Here is a 22,794-nt window from a genome sequence, read left to right as displayed (position 1 = left end):
AGTTTGGGAATCTTTTGAGGGACTAAGACTATATCCCTTTGAAGTGTTCTTTGAATTTAGGGAATAAAACGAAGTATGAAGGTGCACAATCAGGGTTTTAAGGTGAATGGAGTAAAGATTCCTAACAAATTATATCCTAGGACACACTAGCTACCGGCAAAGTATAAGCAGGTGCATTCCTCAGCATGACTTTTCTGGCTTTCTTCTCACCAATGCCATTTTCAATTTTCCTTAAACTTTCTAAAAAGCTCTCATGATCATCCTGTGTCCTTCAAAAAAATCTATCAAAATTCTCCCTTTGGGATCCCAGAGAATAATTGTCTTAACTTTTTGAGCTAAACTCTCTGTCTTAAATTTAACTGGTTCAGGAGATCCCTTTAGAAGTCACTGTTTTGATTGTACCTTTCTTTGGAAGGCCTAAGCAGACTAGTGTTTCCTAGTTACTAGTTACTCAGAGAACCTGTCTGCAGCTACTCACTGACTACAGAGACTTGCCTGAACACATTTAAAACAAAAAATAAACACTTGTATGTGTGAACTGGAATCCTAGTAGCATCACTTTGCGACCTTTCTGCATATATGAACTACATACAAGGGGATTTAAAAAAGTTCACGGAATTAAAAAACAATGATTATTTCCTACATACCTTCTGTAGCTCCCTTGTATTTACTACAGTACTGTTTGTTACAGAAAAGATCAGGAATACATTAAGTATTAAAAAAAAAAGACTGAGTAAATGAAGTATGGTAGAGTCATACGTGACATCACTTCATAGGCAATCACTGAGGAGAATGTGGTTAATATACAAATTCTGATGTTGTTGTTGTTGTTTTTAAGTGCCATCGAGTCAGTTCTGAATCATAGCTACTCAGTACAGGGTTTCCAAGGAGCGTCTGGTGGGTCTGACTGCCAGATTTGTGGTTAGCAGTCCAGTGCTGATCCTACAGGACTCCATAAGTTCTGATGCAGAAATATATTTAAGATAAATTAAGTTTAAAAATAGCAAATTCATTCCCTTTCTGTGCAAGCCTTTAAAGCTTAATAGCCACGTTTGTACTTTTAAACACACACAGCAATAGCTAATGTATAAATCCATTTATTTCAAAATTCAAAAACGATGCACATACGGGAGCAAGTGAGGGATAGAAGGTATGTATGCTCAAACACGTACAAAGGTATTTCTGCAAAGTGCAACAAAAAGCTGCTCACAATTCTACTGGTGAGCAAGAATTAGTGTCTTTTATTTTTAAAGTATTCTGTTCTAGGAGTTTTTGTTGCATAATAAAAATAAAGTAACACCAATGAATTCATCACTATGGTGGTGTTCATTTATAATAAATGAAAAATTTCTTAAGCATTTCCTCTGGAATTTGGTTTTATTCACACAGACAATGAAAATTCCTGAGAAGAAATCAAATCCAGTTCGTCTTCTACGTTACTTTTTATTATTAAAGCTATATTTTCCATTGGTGTATGTTTGAACCGAGGGAACTTCAAAACATTCATAGAAACATTCCATTATCATTTCATTCCATTCTTCCACAAACTTTTTGAAAACTCCTTGTGTATGCTTGTAAATATAAGGCACCTACATATATCATATTAAGGAACCCTGGTAGTGTAGTGCATTAAATGTTGGGCTGCTAACCTCAAAGCTGATAGTTCAAACCCACCAGTCTCTCCATGGCAGAAAGATGAGACTATCACATTCTTCCTTATGTCTCAGGCTACCTTCATCTCTCCTTGGCTAACCTTTTTCTTGTTTTATATTGCCTGCCCTGTCACCCATGTTAACCTGTGTCTATTCTCTAGCATATGAATACTTTCACCTCCCTTATAATCATCATTTATTGTTTGGTCTGGCTATTACAAATTCCTTTAATTTATGTTTATTAGGAAATGTCCTAATTTCACCATAATATTTGAGGGACAACTTGGATGGGTATATGATTGTTTTTCTGCTATAGGAGATGGTTAGATTCATCAATCACAGGCTTAATTTCTTTAACAACAGATTGTGTATCCATATCCTTAGTGAAAAATTTAAGATATATGTCCTTAGTTTATACAACAGAATATTCCAAATCTTTAAGCATTGTTTTCATTTTCCACATTTCATTTTAAAGTCCATGTCTTCCCTCTTGCATTTTATTGTAAGTGCCAAGGCGAAACCACAGGGCTTTTTAAAGATCTTGCTAAAAAATTTTATCAGTCAGACTTCCAAATCCATCATTTATAAGTTCTGCCTTCCATCAATCATTTGAACATAATTCAGATAAGTTCTTTATGACTTCATAAAAAGGAATTCCTTTCCTCCATTGTCCAATAACCTACCCATCATTTTCTTCTAAAATCTCACTAGAAGCACATTTAAAATCTACATTTCTACTACCATTCTGTTGCTGGCACCATATGTATTCTTTAAGAAGAGTGAGGTGTTCTCTATAACTCTCCTTATTTTCTTGTGGTGGTGGTGGTGGTGGTTGTGTGCTGTGGAGTCGGTTCCGACTATACTATATATACTATACTAAACCCTATACAGAGATTCTGTATAGGGTTTCAGAAGCTGTAAATCTTTACAGGAGCAGAAAGCCTCATCTTTCTCCTACAGGGTGGCTTGCAAATTTGAACTGTTGACCTTGTGGTTAGCAGCTCAACTTGTAACCCACTATGCTACCAGGGCCCCTTTATTTCCTCATGAGTACTCACAAAAATTACCTTTGACATCCAAAATTCTACCAACAGTCTCCTCAAGACAATCAAACATTTGAAAATAATTCAAAAGAATTCTTTGTGACTTCATAAAATCCAATGCCATTGAGTTCTGACTGAACAGAACCCAATACCTGTAATGACAGAGTAGAATTGTTTCAAAGGGTTTCTGAGGCTGTAAATCTTTATGGAAGCAGGTTGCCTCATCTTTCTCCCATACAGTAGCTGGATTCAATCTGCTAATCTTTCAGTTAACAAACCCACTGTGTCCCCAGAGCTCTTTTACTACTGTTGTTAAGTGCTGCCATAGCGGTCCTGTGTAGGGTTTCCAAAGAGTGGCTGGTGAGCTTGAACCACCAACCTTGTAGTTCAAACCAACTTTGCAGTCCAATGCATTAACCCAAGAGCCACACCAGTACTCCCTTTTACTATTAGGCTCCTTAAAACTTTCTAGCCTCTACCCATTACCCAATTCCAAAGCCACTGTCACATTTTAGGTATCTGTTAGAGTAACACCTCACTCTTCTAGGACCAAATTGTCTTAATTATCTAGTGCTGCTATAAGAGAAATATCCCAAGTGGATGACTTTAAGAACCAATTTTATTTTCTCAGTGTAGGAGATTGGAAGTCTGAATTCAAGGTACCGGCTTTAAGGGAAGGCTTTCTCTGTCAGTTCTGGAGGAAGGTGTTTGTCTGTTTTGTTGCTTCTGCTCCTGGTTGGCATCTCCCCACATCTCTCCTTGCTTGCTTGCATCTGATCTCCTTTAAATCTCAAAAGAAATTGACTCAAGGTAGACCCTACACTAAACCTGTCTGAATCACATATCAAAAACAATCCATTCTGAAATGGGATTATAACCACAGGCACTGAGGTGAGGATTTATAACACGTGTTTTTGAGAGACATAATTCAATCCATAACACCTACTTCGCAATTCTAAATAATAGGGCAGGATATGTTTATGAGTATGGCTCTTAAAAAGGGATTACCTAATCAAAGGACTCTAATTCTTAATTAGAGAATTAATTAATTAATTAGAGAATTCTTAATTTCTTATTTTTATTCCAACACAAATACCTACTTTTTAGAAACTGAAAGCAATGTCAATCATTGCTAAGTCACAAATGTAAGAAATATCCTAAAAACCATGACTGTTTTAGTGTCACATACAGAATGTTTCTTACCTTGAGCTTGCAGTTTTCGTAGCAATTTGGCATCTGTGTTATCTAAGAATTCAGTATTGCCAACATTTGGAGGCCGACCCTTCCGACGTCTCATTCTGGATTCTTCTCTTGCTCGCTGTCTCTCTGGATTGGGTGGTCTTCCTCTACGACCTTCCATCGCCCTGATCCGGGGAATGACATCCTCTTCTTTCAAAAGACACCACTGCATTCCCTTTAAATTAACATTTTACAGAAATAACATATTACAAACAAAATAGATAGGAGAGATCAGTACGTTTTAAATAACAGGTAACTCTACATACATTTTGAAATTTATAAAACGTGTAGAAACTTTAAGAATTTTATGTGTTACATTTAAATTTATAATAACTTCTGGCCTCTGATTTTTTCATATATATATATTTCATATATTATTTCTATGGCTATATTCCTATGTATTGTTTTCAACCAAAATACTGGAATACCCAAATTATAGATGAGCAAATGTGTCTCTTATTATAAATATTATATCCAGTAAATGAAGACGGGATGAAAGAATTAAAGTATCAGCATTTTGTAAGACTTAACAACAAACATTGAATTTGTGTGGCTGACTATTTCACTACAAAGAAAAAAATGGGAAGGACATTATTAGCCTCCTGATGGAAGTACAAACTATTATCTATAAAGCAGTTTGACCCCCAAACAAATAAAATCTGAATTTTATCAAGTTTTTAGTAAATATCATAAGTTTACAGGCAAAAAGGGATAAAGAGCATATGTTAAAGTATACAACAATATCTAATCTGTGGAAAATCCTACAAATGGCTTCATTTCTTCACCAAATATATTTTAGGAAGTACAAAATAATAGGGGAAGATTAAGAAAGTCTTAAAAGACTTTATATCAACAACTCCAATTTTGCTATAAAATCACAGTAATCTCTATTAAACAAAAATATCAATATGTGAAATTGTTGCTTCTAAACTTATCTTCCATCTAGATCTATAAACTTCTGAAGATGGTGTTTCTATCTTTCTAACTGTTTTCCAAAGTATTCTGCACTTATTGATTTACACTACATCAAAAAAGCAGTTCTGACATCCTTGAAGAACTCAAATCATGTTCCTTTAAAATGTTATTGGAGTTTGGAGAAAAAGAAAAAGTCTGAAGGGCTAGGTTAAGATCAGGGCTGTAGGGTAGATAGGGTAAGAGCTCCCAAAGAAAGTCGTATAGGGCAACCTTTGCTACCCGCGAAGAATATCAGGTGCACTGTTTTGGTGCAACTTTCCCCCCCTGTTTTTTCACTAATGCATTTGAACTTTTCCTCATGATCATCCTGCGTCCTTTGAAACTATCTGCCAAGATTACCACTTTGGAATCACAAAAATCAGCCTCAGAAACTTTCTGAACAGACCTCTCCGCCTTGAATTTAACTGGTCTATCAGAGTCTCTTGGAAACCACTGTTTTGATTGGACCTTTTTTTGGAAGGCACCTTAATGAAACTAAGACCACTGCATTACTGAGAGAACTTGTCTACAGCCATCCACTTACCAGTGACATGCTTAAACACAATTATGTTTAAACCAGAATCCTAGTAGCCATATTTTTTTACTTACCCATATATTTGGATATAGATTCAAATACATAAACTTATAAAAATTATGACAATTATGGGACAATTGATAGTTTGAATAATATCTAGTTATACTACATAAATATTATTTTTGAAGTGTGATAGAAGTCTCGGTGGTACAAAAAGTGAAGGTCAAATTGAAAGTTTGGTGGTTCAAGTCCACACAGCGGCACATATTCAAATTATAGATGAAAGAAAGACTTGTTGATCTACTTGAAAAAAAAAAAATCAGCCATTGAAAACCCTATAGTATAATTTTATTTTGACACACATGGGGTCACCTGAATTGGAATCAAATTGATGGTAATTGGCTAGCTGGCTTAAAGTGTGCTAGTGGTATTGTGGTTTTGTAGAAAACAAGAGTCCTAATCTTTTAGAGATGCAAACTGAAACATTTACAGATGAAATGATAAGTACACCCACTCCTCATTTATTGACATAGCTAGACTCCAAAGACCAGGACACTATGTGAAAACTTGCGTTACACAAAAATAAAAATTACATGACACCTTAAAATGGAGAATGTATGTATCATTATGTAACTGTCAAATTTCATCCTTACAGAACTGCTAAACCACTGAAAAATGGCCATGCCAAGTTAACACATAAATCTCAAACATCACCGCCATCTTTACTCTCACTTTGCAACTTAGCGTTTATTACTGCCTGACATACCTCATCAATGGGTAAAATGGTTGGATGGATTTTTTTATTTTTGGTAACAATACAAAATGTTGATAATGAGATAACTGATAAATAAAGGATATGTATATAAGATTTGAAAATATGATTGGGGAGTAGATGATGTAATATAATATTGCCCATAATGATAATTAACACAGTGATGAAGTTTTTGTTGTTGTTGTCCTTTTAAACTGCTGTTTAACTCATGCAGAACATGATCCATAGAGTTTTCATTAGCTGACTTTTAGTCCATCTTAGTCTGAAAACTCTGAAATCTGTTCACCATCATAGCAACACACAAGCCTCCACTGACAGATGCGGGGTTGCTACACTTGGGAACTGGCTGGGAATCAAGCCTGGATTTATGCCATGGAGAGTGAGTAGTCTATCAAGAAAGTATCACAAAAGAACCAGAGGTATATATTGGTCTGTCTGGTAGCATAGTGGCTACAAATCGGGCTGCGATCCACAAGGTCAGCAGTTCAAAACTACCAGCTGTTCCACGGGAGATAGAAGAGGTTTTCTGCTCCTGTAAAGATTTACAGCCTTGGAAACCCTGTACAGGGTTGCTGTGAGTTGGAACCGTCTCCACAGCACACAACCCCTTGTATATATATTTGAGATTTTTCAATATTAACATCTTGAATGAGGCACACACACACACAAACATAATGCTAGTGTATTAAATGAATAATACTGCTCAGTGCCTAGACACAATCTGAGTCTGTTTTCATCTATCTTGCACATGTCAATATAAATGCATTTACTTAATTAAGATTTAAAGTAATGAATTCAGATTTAGGAGAGGAATTCTATTAAAATAATAATTTATTGCTAATATTACTAATTTAATATTCCTGGTGTGGTGCTATAGGATTGGCATCGGATTGCGAACCACAAGTTCAGCAGTTCAAACCCACCAGATAATGCTCAGAAACCCTATACAACGTCACTATGATTTGGAGCCAACTCAACGGCACTTAATAACAAAATACAGTTAAGTTCTTTCCACCACTCATCATTCAGTTTGTCGTACTGTGGTGGCTTGCATGTTGCTGTGATTCTGGAAGCTATGCCACTAGTATTTTAAATACCAGCAGGGTCATCCATGGTGGACAGGTTTCAGCTGGGTTTCCAGACTAAGACAGATAGGAAGAAGGAAAGGCAGATTTCTTCTGTATATTTAGTCACTGAAAGCCTTATGAATAGCAGCAAATACAGTCAGATATCACCAGAATATTGAATATTGAAATACAGACATAGTGAAGTTAAAAAATTCTTCTCAGGTACAGAAATAGTAAGTTTCTTTGGTGTGAAAGATAACATTTTTTTTTTTTTTTTTAACTTAAATGTAGCTGTCTTTAAAAAGAATGTTGAACTAGGAATTTAGTTTGGAGCATTAGAGGCAACCCAAACAATAAAAATTTCTTGAGTTATTATTTTATGGCATGGTTTCTAATCACAAAGGGTCTATGAATATTTCAGTCAATGGGTGCTAAAAATACAAATACTACTCATGCTATCAAAATGGATAATAGCAACATCACCACGTTCCAAGTATTATGCTTTGTTTCAGGCACTCTGAATAAATTAAATACCTTAATCTTCAAAACAACTCCACCTCATACGGTGGGTGTTATTGTCCCTACATTACAATAGAGGGAATTCAGATATAACCAAGTTAAATAACTCTTCTCAGGTACAGAAACACCAAGGAACAAAGCTGTCATTCAAACCCAGGGTTGTCTCATTTTAAAATCTGTGCTTCTAACCACTATATATACTTAATTGATGTTACAAAGATGTTCTTATACTTTAAAAGCGACTGATCACAATATTCAGTCATAAAAGCACCACCAAGATTATGCCAAGGAAGGATTGAGTCATTAAAAAACAGCACATACAGCCACCTTCCTATATATGAAAGGTAATATTCATACTAAGTAATTTCAGTAATTTTCATATTAAACATAATTTTTGAATTCTGAGAAAAATGATCATCTTTTTGATGTGATTTCAAATTAAGCTAATGGGAACAATAGTTGTACCACCTGCATTTTTAGACCATAAACCACTAAGTAAGCCATCAAAACAGTTTTATGTTCACCAGCAGGGGAAGCTTTTGATTAGCTTAGGTTTTCTTTTTTCTATTATACTCATCGGCAAGGCACTAAGGCAGCATGCATCACATAAACTGAAAAATATAAAAGTGACATTTGTGATACTTGGAGCCAAAGAGAGAGACTCATAACGGAGTCTGTAAATGAATCTACATTCAGTTTTAAAGTATCTTATTAATAACAGAATCAATTTTTGGCCAAGATTTAAGGGGCTATTTCAACTTCTTTGGAGTTCTATATGATAAGCACTACTTCTTTGGAGTTCTATATGATAAGCACTTGACTGCTAATCACAAGTTTGATGGTTCAAGCCCACCAGCCAGTCCTTGGAACCTCTAAACAGGGTCACTATGAGTCAGAATCCTCTCAATGGCACTTAACAACGACAGCATCGAAGTCCTTTATCCTGATATACTTTTTACAATTATGTTTTTATTCTGATAGGGAAATATACTTGTGCCAAAAAGGAATAGAACAGACTGAAGCCCCAAACTTACCAACTAGTGATATTATCATCTACATTTTTTTCCCTTGGCATTTAGAAAACAAATACTTTCTAAGGAAATTGCAAATATTAGGTTATATAATGTCTTCTGACTCCTAAATTATAGAAAATAAGGAAAGGATAGTTAGGAAATTCTGAAGCTTTTATCGCAGATTTGTTTTGCTAAGTAACTAAGAGAATGGTGGCTGTAAAAGGATTATGGAACATAAACCAGTTATTTTTTCAATAAACTATCAGGAAAGACGAATACAATTTATATACTTGAATCAAATATTATTTGCTTTTGATCAATCAAAAACATCAAAAGGGAGTAAAATTTTTAACTCTTTTTCCTTAATTTCTAAGATTTAAGATATTAAATGTTTACTAAAAAACCTTACTTGACTAAGATTGTTTTAAGCTATGGATAAAAACAAACTAGATGACCACATTAAATCTATTATACCTATATAGCTTTGCTTACAAGGGTTACTAACCGAAACCTTTATCAGTAACATATTCACTTATATAAATACTATGGTGGTGTGCCATCAAGTCAGTTCGAACTCACAGCTATCCTGAATAGGGCTTCCAAGGCTGTTAAATCTTTACAGGAGCAGACAACTTCATCCTTCTCCCTCAGAGCAGCCGGTAGATTCTATCTGCTGACCTCCTGGTTAGAAGCCCGATGTGTAACCACTACACTACCAGTTTTTAAAAGAAAATATTATGGCCATTGAGTCAGTTCTGACTCACAGTGGCCCTGTACAGCAAAGGTAGGGAACATCTGGCCAGTGGGCCACCATAATGTCCTCAAAATCGTTTGATCTGGCCCTGCCAAGACAACCCACAGGGTGAGTTAATTAAATGTTTGACCAAATATAGCCAGTTAATTTTTAAATTTGTAATTCTGTATGGCCAGTGAAAGATGTTATAAATATCCAAATGGTTTCCCTTGGTAGAAAAAGGGTTCACCACCCCTACTGTGTAGGGTTTTCAAGTAACTGCTGGCAGGTTTGAACCACAGACCTTGTAATTCAAACTGATCTATGGTCCAGTGCTTATCCTGTAGCGCCATACCAGGACTCCTTATAAATACTACAGAGAAGAGAAAGAAATGGTTTATGCTTTATTTCAGATGACTGGACAAAATAAGGTAAATAAGTAAAAGAGATAACTGAAGGTACACTGAAAGACAATATGTATCATAAACGTAATATTTTCTATTTTCAAACATGTGTTGATAAACTTACTCTGTGCTAGGTAATGGTACTATCTAAAGATGAGCAAGAAAGATACAATCCTTTCCCTTAAAGAACCAACAATTTCCACAGGGATCTTTACTCAAACTATTCTAATTCAAGGACCACATTTCAAGTAACAAAAAATGTGAAAAAGCAATGACAGTGCATAGTAAATTCTCAATTATCCACATAGGGAATGGTGAGAGTTCTGGATTAAAGCATGGTAATTAGGGCTGGACTGGAAGGTATTTTTGGAAACAGTGACTGGAATTGAGAACTGCCTGGATGTGAAGGACTGAAGTCTGAATGGAAAGTAGAAACGTGGTTAAGGTTTGGGGTAATCTTTAAGTAATATACAAAAGGAAATGTAAGTGAAGTGTAATTCCCGAACACAGTTGAAAGACAGAAAACTTTAGAAAACTGTAAGTAAATTTATTCCCTCAATTTTTTTTTTTTAAAAAAAACATGGTTTTTAAAGAAAACAATGATTTTAAATGAAACAATTTAAAACTGTTTTCTTTAGTCACAAATTTAAGAGCAATGAAATGTTATAAAATTTAACTTTTATATGAATTTTCTATTTCAGTATTTCTAATGTTCTTAATGACACTCAAAAGTATCGTTGAACGTCATATGAGCAAGTGGCTCTTTTCATTTTATCTTGTAGACACTGAATTGTCTAAGTAAATTTGTTGTTGTGAAGTGCCTAGGCTTACCAAATTTCACTGAAAGCTAACGTCAATTTTTTTTTTTAATTTTAATGTCACCAAGACTTTACTGCAGTAATTTCACTATGGATTTGCAACCATGTGGCACTAAATGAAGGAATCCTGGTGGCACACTGGTTAAGCACTTGGCTAACTAAAGGTTGGTGGTTCAGAGCCATCAGTTGCTCCACAGAAGAGAAAAGACCGTCTGCTTCTATAAAGATTATAGCCCTGGAAACCCTGTGGAGCGGTTCTACTTTGTTCTACACAGTCACTATGAGTTGACCTCAACTTTATGGCAATATTGTCTTGACAACAGCCACTAAATATAAGATGCTCAGTGCTTCTTGAATGTTCAGTGTTAAATACATGAACGAATGAAGTTTCTCTCACTCATATTTTTTTCTGACTAGGACCTTTATCTACACCAGTCCTTACTTTTGGCAGTAAAACAGTTTGGGTAAATGTTTTAAATCTGGATTAAGGTATTCCATCTAACAATTTTAGGCCAGTTAGTCAAGTTGATTCTTGACTACATGATTTTCCATAAATTTCACTGCAGCTAAACTTTGGAAACAAAAGTTGATATTTTACACACATTCCCTTTGAAATACTGCTTTCAGAATCCTTTACTTCTTAATAATTAATATAAAACTTTTCAAGTCATACATAAAATGGTAGTGTGATCTATATTACAAATGAAAAATTAACATCTAGTTAGTAGACCTCAGTTTCTCAAAGTAACATAGGATGCTCAGGATATCAAATATTTTGAATAGGATTTGATATTTCATATTTTAAGAAAAAATATTAAAATCAATATTTTGAGGAAAATCATAATTTGGTTGAACTTCCTATTTCAGAGTTTAGTATTATGTCTATTTTTTACTTCATGATGCCAGAAGTAGGTAATGAAAGAGTGATTAAATTTTTCAGGATTAGGGATTCTTCAGTTTCTTTAGTCATATAAGTTCTTAACATCATATATTAGACAGCATTTTAAGGATATGAAACAGTGAGAACTGCCATCCTGGGAATTGGGGAGCTGTGGGGATAGGCACCAACTAAAAGCAGTTGAGGAAAATCAGGTAAGGTCCAATGCTGATTAAGCTTTGTAGTTATTCACACTAGGCTACCCTCTTGAGAAATAAAGCTTTTTAATATCGCCTCAGCTCTGTATCTTAATTTATATAGTTGGCTTCCTACTATATATAGGCCTTGCCTAGCCACCAACAATCCTACCTGGTAGCTTAGTGCCATAAATCTCCAGATTTAGAGCGTCCTGGTACTGCTCTTTTATGTTCTCAGTGTCCATGTATGTCGACAGCTATATTGCTTTAGCTGTGACAGTTAACAGCAGAGTTGAATTAGAACTCTGGTTGTTGACTCTCAATCTTTTGTTCTTCACTTATTTGAAATAATTACTGGCATTATAATTGTGCCAGAAACTGCCTGTTGCTTGCCTATCGTCAAATCTCCTCTTTTTCTTTATTAATAAAATGCTGATATTAATGGGAAATCACTGTACCTAGTGTTTTAGCTTCCTCAGAAAGTAAGCTTTTCCTAAATCTATGACTGTAACTTGCTTCTTTTGTACTCTTCAGTTCTTCTAGCATGAGTTTTTTCTCAAAGTCAGACTTTCATTTTCATTTCTGTAGTGAAATGTACTCAACATTTTCTTTATAGAAAATGCTCTTACAGAATATTAAAAGCAAAGAAAAAGACTGGCATATTAAATATTTGTCACAAATGTTTAGTGAACAAGTGACTAAAAAAGAAAAGGACTTAGTAACAGTGATAAGCATTTCACCTTCTGTGTGGCCTTATGCCATTAAAAGGAGAGTATCATTAAAAAATTTTTAAATCTCAGAGATAAAAAATATTTTCTGAATCACTTTTAACTTTTCCATTTCTTAGCCCCCTTGTCCATGCTTTTTCTTGGACTGCTTATAGTAGACATTCAATATTCTAAATAAACTTAATAATAATATTTGTGCTTCAGTATCCTACTCTCTACAACTCACAAAAAAAATTCTTCAAAGCAGATCATCATATTCTTAATCTAAATTCTAAGAAACATAGAATACCTTTTATATACTATCATATTTCAGTAATATAATTAACTTCTTAAAGGAGCCCTAGTGGTACAGTGGTTAAAGTCTTACATGCCAATCTTTCCACGGCTGCTAACTGAAGGACTGCAAGAATGGTGGTTCAAACTCAACACCCGCTCCTGGGAAACCCTATACAGGGTCACTATGGGTCAGAACCAATTCAACGGCACATAACAACAACAGCAGCAGCTCATTGAGAGAAAGACTCTGGTAGTCTGCTTCTATCAAGATTAAAGCCCAAACCAAATAAACAAAATATACCTGAGGCTGATAAGAGTCTATAATCAATCTGACAGCATCCAACAGCAACAGATTTATCAAAATCTTTCTAATTCAACCACACTTTCTAGTATTCTGACTGTCAAAAACAAAATAAAATGAAAATAATGACAAACATTAGGTTCATCACATTCTTTAGAGTGTGATAAAGCAGAAGTCTATAAAATACCTAATTATATCCTTTTCACAGGGGTTTTACTGGCTAAAATAGTTTACAGAAATTAATTCAAAAGTAGCCAGCCAGTACAGTATGAGGCTGTAAACAGTTTTATGGTTGGCTTTGTTACACGCAGTTTATCACCTCTAAGATTCTGGCTTTTATAAAACTGCTAACCAAAAGGTCAGCGGTTCAAACCCAACAGTGGCTCCAAAGAAACCCTATACAGGGTCACTATGAGTCAGAAGAGACTCTATGGCACTTAACAACAACTTAAAACCGGTAGGGAGAATCACACATTTAACAATTAACAGACAGATACTGACAGGTAGCTGCATCTACAAAAGAACTTTTATGTTTGTTGTTGTTGTTGTTAAGTGCTGTCAAGTCGATTCCGACCCATAGCGACCCTGTATAGGGTTTCCAAGGAGCAGCTGGTGAGCTTGAAACACTGACTTTGCAGTTCAAATGACTTTGCATTCTGACGCATTGTATTTGTAGACGGAAGTAAAAAGATAAGTGTGTTTTTTCATTTCTTTCACCAGCTCTGTCTATTGACCTGAATGAAGGGCTTTAACTTTTTGTTTTAAAGATAGTAATTACGTTATTGTCTTTCCGATAATATTTTTTGTTGCTGTTTGTTGTTTAGTGCTGTCGACTCAGTTCAGACTCAGAGCAACCCTGTATAAGGTTTCCAAGGAACATCGGAATTGTCGACCTTGTGGTTTTCAGTCCAGGGCTGATCCTACAGAGCCACACCAGGTGTCAGTTAATAATAACTTTATTTAAATTTCAATAAATGTGAATGCTCACATCTCTTGTCTAATTGTATTACACAAATGTATTCAATGTTTACAACACATATTTGCTATTAATAGATACATGAATAATCACTACCTCAAGTTCAGAAATATCTCCAGTCAAAAATATTAATTCATGCAAAGTAACTATGGTTCTCTATGTGGTTAACCTTGACAAGAAATTATTTCCTAAATTTCATCCTTAAAATGTATAGGTTTTAAATACTATTGTTGTAAATTTCAAAATGCCTTCAATAAAACAATAACTTACAAACCAAATACTAGTCACTTCTTTAACAAGTTTTAAGGAAAATAAAATGGAGAAAATATATTTTCCAAGCCAAGTGTTTTATTAGGGGAGTGATTACAAATACTAATGTATCTCATCTGCTATCACTCCCCAAAAGGAGTTATGTAGCTTGGGAAGCTGTAGCTGTGACATTAAGAACATTTGTGCGATCTCCACATGTTTGGAAAACTCTGAATGTTTAGCTTTATTAGATTACATGGAGTGGGAGTATTTATTTTTAATAGAATTTCCTAACTACTGCAAACAAATTTCAGAAAATATGAAAAATGCAAGAAAGCAGAAAGAAAGAAAAAAAAAGCATCGCATTGCAACCATTATACCCACTATTTTCTATCTTTAACATTTTTCTCTCAATCTTTGTATATGGAAGTTTAATCAGTTTTGTTTACTAATATGTAGCCATCAAGCCATTTACAGTATTTGAATAAAGTCAGATACAAGGATCACCAGTGCATGACAAGTGTTTTTTTTATCCCAAACTATATTTTACATATCTCAAAATTTAGGCCAATCAAAATAACTACATATCACAGTTAACACTAGCATAAATATATTTATTTTCATAGAAAATTACTAAACAATAACATACATTTCTAATTAATTAACTGCATGCTTATATACGTTACTCATAATATATAGAAATGCAAACTAAAACACTTTCTTAAGTTACTCACCTTTAACCTAAAAGCACCCTGAAATGAATGCAACTCATTAACTTTTTAACTGAGACGTGCTCTCAAAATTGCTAATAGTTTCCCTTAGTATAAGCTGATGTTGGCAGCTTAACATGTTCTGGATTTCGTAGTTCATCAGATTTCCTTGATTGGAATTGATCTGCCAACAAGACTATATGCATTTTTTAAAAAACTGATTATGTTTAATAGAAAGTGAGTAGATGTCAGAAAGCATTCTGCTTTGCCTAATGAGGTTAAAAAATTTTTATGTATTGAACAGCTTCCCTCTCAGAACAAATGTCTATTGAACTTACAAAAATAAAGTTATCTTTGGCATAAATAAGGGCTTCATAGTATTAACTAAAAGATTTAAAAATCAGAATTACTATATGAAGTACTATTGCCTTTTCATGATTATGTTTTGAACTAAAAAGTTGTTTCAGTATACATGGAGTAGATAAAATAATATTGTCTGTCATTAACATTTGAGGAATGTATTTGGTAATAGCTTTAATCTTTGTCAAATTTTTTTTTATTTAGAAAAGAAAAATCCTAAAATGCATTTCTATAAAATGTTAAACCTCAGATAAATATATTCTGACGTTATATAACTTGCAGTAAAAAGACAGATCAATTTGGACATAACTTGTTCCTTAAAAATCATTAACAACAATAGAAAAACAGAGTTTATGATGATGTGACATTTTCAGAAACCTTGGGTTCTAGTTATATATCTGCCTTATTGAGGCTATATGACCTGAGGCAATTCCCTTAACCTGAGTTCTCAAAATAAATCTATTGCAGAATGAGGAAGTCCTTTTTTATACTCATAAAATTCTAGGAAAACTAGAAGTCATCAAAAATGAAATGGAATGTATAAAGATCAATATCCTTGGAATTAATGAGCTGAAATGAACTGGTATTGCCCATTCTGAATCAGACAATCAAATGATTTACTATGCCTGGAATGACAAAGTAAAAAGGATGAATTCATCATCAAAAGGAGCATTTCAAGATCCATCTTGAAGTACAACGCTGTCTGTGATAGGATAATGTCTACATGCCTACAAGGAAGACCAGTTAATACAACTATTATTCAAATTTACACATCAACCACAAAAGTCAAAGATGAAGAGACTGAAGAATTCTACCAACTTCTTCAGTCTGAATCAGATTAAACATGTAATCAGATTCATTAATAATTACTGGTGATTGACTGCCAAAGTTGGAAACAAAGAAAGATCAGTAGTTGGAAAATAAGATATCCATATCTTTGCCCATTCCAAAGAACGGTGACCTGTCAGAATGGGAAAATTCTTAAACAATATCATTAATAATACACTCAAATAAAATTTTGCTGAAGACAATTCAAAAATGGTTGCAGCTGTACATTGATAGGAAGGTGCCAGATATTGAAGCCTGATTCATAGGAGGAGGAGGAACTAGGGATATCATTGTTGATGTCAGATGGATCTTGGCTGAAAGCAGAAAATTCTGTTTACTTATATTTTATTGACTATGCAAAGGCATTTAACTGTGTAGATACAAACAAACTATGGGTAACACTGTGAAGAATGGGAATTCCAGAACACTTAACTGTGCTCATGCAGAACGTGTACATACACCAAGAAGCAATGGTTCAACCAGAGCAAGGAGACACTGAGTGACTTAAAATCAGGAAAAGTGTGTGGCAGGATTGTATCCTTTCTGTATGCTGAGCAAATAAAACAAGAAGCTGGTCTATATGAAGAAGGAGGCATCAGGATTGGAGGCAGACTCATAAACAATCTGTAATATGTAGATGACTCAAACTTACTTGCTCAAAGTACACAGAATTTGAAACACTTACTGATGAAGATCAAAGAATTACAGACTTCAGTATGGATTACAACTCAATGTAATGAAAACAAAAATCCTTACAGCTGGACAAATCGACCACATGGTAAATGGAGAAAAGACTGAAGTTGTCAAGAATTTCATTTTTTAATTGGATCTACAACCAATGCTCATGGAAGCAGTCCTCAAGAAATCAAAGGACATATTACATAGGGCAAATCTTCTGCAGGAGATCTCTTTTATGTGCTAAAAAGCAAATATATCACTTTGAGAACTAAGTTCTTTTTGAATATTATAAGGATGAAAAGGGAGAAAGAGAAAGGTTCAACCAAAAAAGAAAACAAAAGAGGTGTGCCTGACCTAAGTCATGGTATTTTCAATTGCCTCATATGAATGTGAAAGTTGAACAATGACTAAGAAAGATTGGATAAGAATTGATGCCTTTAAATTATAGTATTATTGAAGAATATTGAAAGTATCATGGCATGCCCGAAGAAGTGCAGCCAGAATATTCCTTAGACGTGAGAATGGCAAGACTTTATCTCTTGTACTTTGGACATGTTGTCAGGAGAGATGAATTCCTGGAAAAGGACATCACACTTGGTAAAGTAGAGGGTCAGTGGAAAAGAGGAAGACCCCCAATGAGAAGGACTGACATAGTAGTTGTAACAATGGGCTCAAACATGACTGCAGTTGTGAGGGTGGCTGGGACCAGGTAGTGTTTTGTTCTGTTGTGCATAGGGTCACTATGAGTCAGAGCCAACTTGATGACACCTAACAACAACATTTTCATAAAACTACAGGGTATGATAAGCTGGGAAAGTTTGCCTATTCAAAACAGAAAATACCCAGTGCCAGGAAACAGTTCTTTTAGAATATTATAAGGATGAAATGGGAGAAAGAGAAAGGTTCAACTAAAAAAGAAAACATCCACTTGAGTTTGTTAAGCATTTTAACCTTTTGAAACATTTTTATGCTTATAGTCTAATTTTAATTCCTATGGGAATTTTGGTGTAGGGTAAGCACTGGACTGCTAATGACAAGTTGGTGGTTCAAACCCACCAGCCACTCTTTGGGAACCCTATACAAGTTAATGCTCCAGACTGCAAAGTCGTTTGAACTGCGAGGTTGGAGGTTCAAGCTCACCAGCTGCACCTTGGAAACTTTATACAGGGTCGCTATGGGTCGGAATTGACTCGATGGCACTTAACAACAGCAATAACAACATAGAGTTCTGGTGTGGCGCTGTGGGTTAATGTGTTGGACTACAAAATTGGTTTGAACCTCAAGGTTGGCAGTGCAATCTCACCAGCTGCTCCTCAGAAAAATGGTTGCTATGGGTTGGAACTGACTCAACGGCACTTAACAACAACAATAAAAACATAATCCTGTAAGAGAGTGCAGTGGCTCCATATGATAAGCACTGGACTGCAAAACACAAGGTCTGCAGTTTGAGTCCACCAGCTGGTCTGCAGGAGAAAGATGAAGCTTTCTACTCCCGTGAAAATGTTAAAGCCTCAGAAATGCTATGTAGGGTCAATATGAATCAGAACCGACTTGACGACAACAGCATAATGCTATGAAGGAGTCCTGATATGACTGCAGAGTAAGTACTGGGCTGCTAATCACAAAGTCAGCAGTTGGAGCCCACCAGCTTCTCGGTGGGAGAAAAATATGCTTTCTGTTCCCATAAATATTTACAGTCTCAGAAACCCTATATAGGGTCACTATGAGTGGAGCTGACTTGATGGCAGTGGGTTTCTAATCCTGTGAGACTGGAGTGCAATGATTGTTGTGTTTAGAAGACAAAGAAATTCAGATAAAATGCGGTATTACTGTATTTTAATGCAAATGTCACTTGCATAATATGTTCTTGCTAACCACATCCTCCTCCTCCCCAACATATTTTTGTAAGTGCACTAGGCTAATTTTTAAATGGCAAAAAACCTATAACATGTGAGTTACTTGTGTGAAATCTGGTATCTTTCTATTGTTCACAATTAAAACTATTTCATAGATTATCAAGATCTAGGGCTCCTTACGACTTAACTGCAACGCCTTTCAATGGAGCCAATAAAGCTAGCATCTGTAGCAGGGGTCAGGATCGAATTCTGGTGGTGCAGTGCTGAAAGCAGCTGAGTGGTCGGCAGTCGGAACCCACCAGTGACTCTATAGGACAAAGATGTGGTAATATGCTTTCATAAAAACTTTAGCCTTGAAAATCTTGTTGTTGCTGTTGTTATTAAGTGTTACTGAGTCAGTTCCAACTTATAGTGACCCTGTCCAGGGTTTCCAAGGAGCTCCTGGTGGGTTTGAACCACAAATCTGCTACAGTTCTATTCTGTTCTGTAGGGTTACCCTGAATTAGAATCAACTCCTTAGCAACAGGGTTGGTTTTTTGTTTAACATTAATTAGAAGCCCTGGTGGCAAAGTGGTTAAAACACTAGGTTACTACTAACGTAAAGTTGGCAGTTAGAAACCCCTCAGCTGCTCCAAGGGAGATAGACATGAAAGTCTGTTTCTGTAAAGATTTCAGCCTTGGCTAGCCAATGGGACAGTTCTAGTGTGTCCAGTAGGGTTAGAATCAACTCAATGACAACAGGTTTGGTAGTGTGAGTTGGCGTTAACTTGCCAGCACACAATGACAAGCTGAATATAAGTTAGTAACAAAGGACAAACATTAAAGGAAATATACAGGAAATGAGGCCTCTGTGGTGAATTTGTTGTGCTGATAGGAGAGGTACTTAACAAACAATGTCCAATTCAAAGAGAGATATGGTGATAAGTTCAGAAATGTATAATTGTATTTAGAAAGTCAATTTTGGCAAAAAGTAGACATTTCATTTACCCAATTTTAAGGAACAACAATAGCAAAATCACTAACCTTGTGAATCAAGTGGACAAGATCCTTAAAAAACAACTAAGGCATAGTTATCCTTCTTTTAGACTGACTTATACCAAGATTTTCCTATTTTACCTTTCAGAAAACTGTTTTCTTGTATTTCACATGTACGTTTAGATATTTTTACACCTGCATAAAATTTAAAATCATTGATCAAATTAGCAAAAAAAAAAAAAAGGTTTACTTAAAAAATATGAAAAAGACATGTATTATGTCAAAGCTCCTGCTACTGAAGCACTGTAAATAGAGGCCTTAGTGAGTGTTTACCATAGATTTATATGTACGGCTTTATGAATAGCTAACAAAGGCAATGTTTCCGAGTGCAGTGAAATTTACTTCACTGAAGTTATTGTACTACTTTTTGGTTCAAAGACTGTACTTTTTAAAAAGTGGATACCTGCGGTCCATCTCTGGCTTCATAGAAGTCACCCACTCTTATTTTTGCACTGAAGCTGAAATTGTCCCTTGAGATATCCATTATTCCATTTCTGCTGAGATACTGAAAAAATCACATATTTTTCCACTTCAGGTTTTAATAATTACAACCCAGCCTTGATGTACAGCTAACTTCAGGACGCTAATGTTTTGTACAAGCTATCAAGGGGCTACAGATTTATAGGAGATCAATTTAGGTTAAGTACATTAGTCCCATACAAGACTTTATCTGAGGAAGGAGTGTACATTTTTCTTCCATAAGCAGGCTCGAGAGGTACCAAATGTAAATTATTTGGTAAAAAGTATGTACCTTTATTACTTCAGGGTACTGCCTAAGTTTCTTTCCACATGGAGCATAATACGCTACTTCTCCTTGAATGCGCCCTCCAAAGTTTCTTATTCTTGTCTCTCTTTGCCAGCTACACATAATAGAAATGAATGTTATGACATACTTCATTTTTATAAAGCTTTAAAAATTAAAAACAAAAATTAGAGTACACATGCTCCTTAGAAAACAAGAAAAATGCAAAGAAAATTAAAACACCCCATAATCATCCCACCTATATTTATTCCTAATGTATTTTTAGCTAAGCAATCTACTAAAATTAAAAGACTCAACTTAAAAATATTAAACACTAGTAAACTTTAAAATCGTAACAGCTATTATTACCTTGGGTATTCACAAATATTTAGGAACATGAGTCAATGCTTAGTCATTTTTTATAGTTGAAAATCTTTAAGTGAGAAAAGTGGCTCACTGTTGTTTGGGACTCATGCACTTCCAGTTCTAAATCTGTCAGTTCTAATTAAACAATTTTAACCAAGCACTGCTCGAGTCCCTCAGTTTCATCTACAGTTGCTTTCTTTGTCCTTTACTTTTATCTTCAATAATATCCCCAGCACTCTTAAATGTAGTTGCCAAGTATGTAACTCTTGGTTCTTTTCAGCCAGATTCCACCTGGTTGCATGACCCTATCCCAGCTCTGCCATGCATCTGCACAGCAGTTGGTTTCAATTTCAGTCATCCATTATATCAACTTCTCAGCCTTCTGCTCTGGCTCTTCCATGTAAGTACTATGCAGTATATTCACTTAATTTATTAATAGTAGAGAATAAAATATATACATGTACATATATATATATATACATATACATACATACATCAAATGTGCATAAATATATGGGGGAGAAACAAAAAGAGAATTCTTATTTTCCATACCCATATTCCAAAGGAATACGCAGTTCACGTTCATCTGTTACTCTTCTTCTTTTGGAAGCGCCTTCAAGAAAATTCAGCCAGTTAATATACAACAGCCTAGTGACTTGGACTATGTAGTGTATTTCTACAACTTGCATATTATCTTTAGAGGTTATCAACAGAATATGTATACAGTAGAAATGGTGCCTTGTTGCTTTTTTTTTGGTCTGAATGACAGAATAACTAGTCTTTCTCTCTGAAAAACTTAAATAACAACGCAAGCTTTTTTCTTCTCTTTAAGTTATCAAAACAACAACAACAAAATGGCTAGAGGAGGAGAAGGAAAATAGTTGACAGATGTTTAAGAAAGTCTGCTTATAGTTGGTTTTTTGAAAATGTCACTCTTCTATTTCTGTTTACATGTCCATATAAATCCACTGTCCAAAACACTAGCTGGTGTTTCAATTAATCTGGAGTACGAAAGGTAAGATTATAACTGTCTGTAAAACTTCAGAGAGCTACCAAGTTTCACAAACACAAATATAAGCATATGACAACAGTAGTTTAATAGCTTTTAGCAAATGAAAACAAAATCAGAAATTACCAAGAAGAGAGTGAAACTGTTAACACAGTATTTTACTACATGCATCATTCTCTTCTTAGACACTGAATAAGACTAGAAAGTGGTCTGGGAATAGAAAATGTAGAAACTTTTAATGAAGAACTCTAGAATTTTATAAAAGGTCAAATAGAGAAAATAAAGACAATATTAAAGTCCAAATGTAAATAAAATTCAATATTTTAGAAGTACAAACTGAACACAAAAGCAGGTAAGTATTCAAAATTAAGAGCTGTCATCAATCAGGTTCTTAAATCAGAAATACAGAGAATAAAAGTACATGCTGCCCTTTCCCAGCCAACCTAAAATGTAACTAACAATTGATTCCAATGAGCTCATCTTCAGAACACTATATAAATAAAAATTTGTGCTATAGTTTGAATAGTACTTTACAATAATAAAAATAAAGTGTAGGTACCAGAGTGCGGGCTTGAAGTAAGTGTGGAAGAAGGTGTGCCAAGAAAAGCAGGTGACTGGGATTCAGAACATAAGGCAGCAGGAGCAGAGCCTGGGGCTTTTGCTATGTGGAGGTTACGAGGTGTTGAGTGGGCTGAGAGACTGATGGAAGGGCTTTTGACAGAGGAAGCAGTTTTATTCAGTTTCATGGAAGTTTTCTCTCCTTCAGTATCACTATCTGATTCATCTTGGTCTTTATCATCATCATCTTCTTCTTCTTCTGATCCTTCTGTATCTGATTCTGAATTACTATCTGATTC

General features: G+C 34.9%; 1 protein-coding gene across 1 annotated transcript in view; it reads right to left on the bottom strand.

Moving 5' to 3' along the window:
• The window catches only part of BAZ2B (bromodomain adjacent to zinc finger domain, 2B), a 159,875-nt gene that overhangs the window by 77,974 nt on the left and 59,107 nt on the right, over window positions 1-22,794 (bottom strand). Inside the window, exons 8-12 of the mRNA XM_006872029.1 lie at window positions 22,497-22,793; window positions 21,481-21,541; window positions 20,572-20,680; window positions 20,224-20,325; window positions 3,899-4,109 (exon numbers count right to left, since the gene is read on the bottom strand). Of these exons, the coding sequence (XP_006872091.1) occupies window positions 3,899-4,109; window positions 20,224-20,325; window positions 20,572-20,680; window positions 21,481-21,541; window positions 22,497-22,793 (780 nt within the window). The remainder of the gene's footprint in view (window positions 1-3,898; window positions 4,110-20,223; window positions 20,326-20,571; window positions 20,681-21,480; window positions 21,542-22,496; window position 22,794) is intronic.

The sequence above is a fragment of the Chrysochloris asiatica genome, unplaced genomic scaffold (assembly GCF_000296735.1).
Source record: "Chrysochloris asiatica unplaced genomic scaffold, ChrAsi1.0 scaffold00181, whole genome shotgun sequence".
NCBI classification, from domain to species: Eukaryota; Metazoa; Chordata; class Mammalia; order Afrosoricida; family Chrysochloridae; genus Chrysochloris; species Chrysochloris asiatica.
Note: the sequence above shows the minus strand (reverse complement) of the source record. Positions and strands in the feature narration are given on the sequence as shown.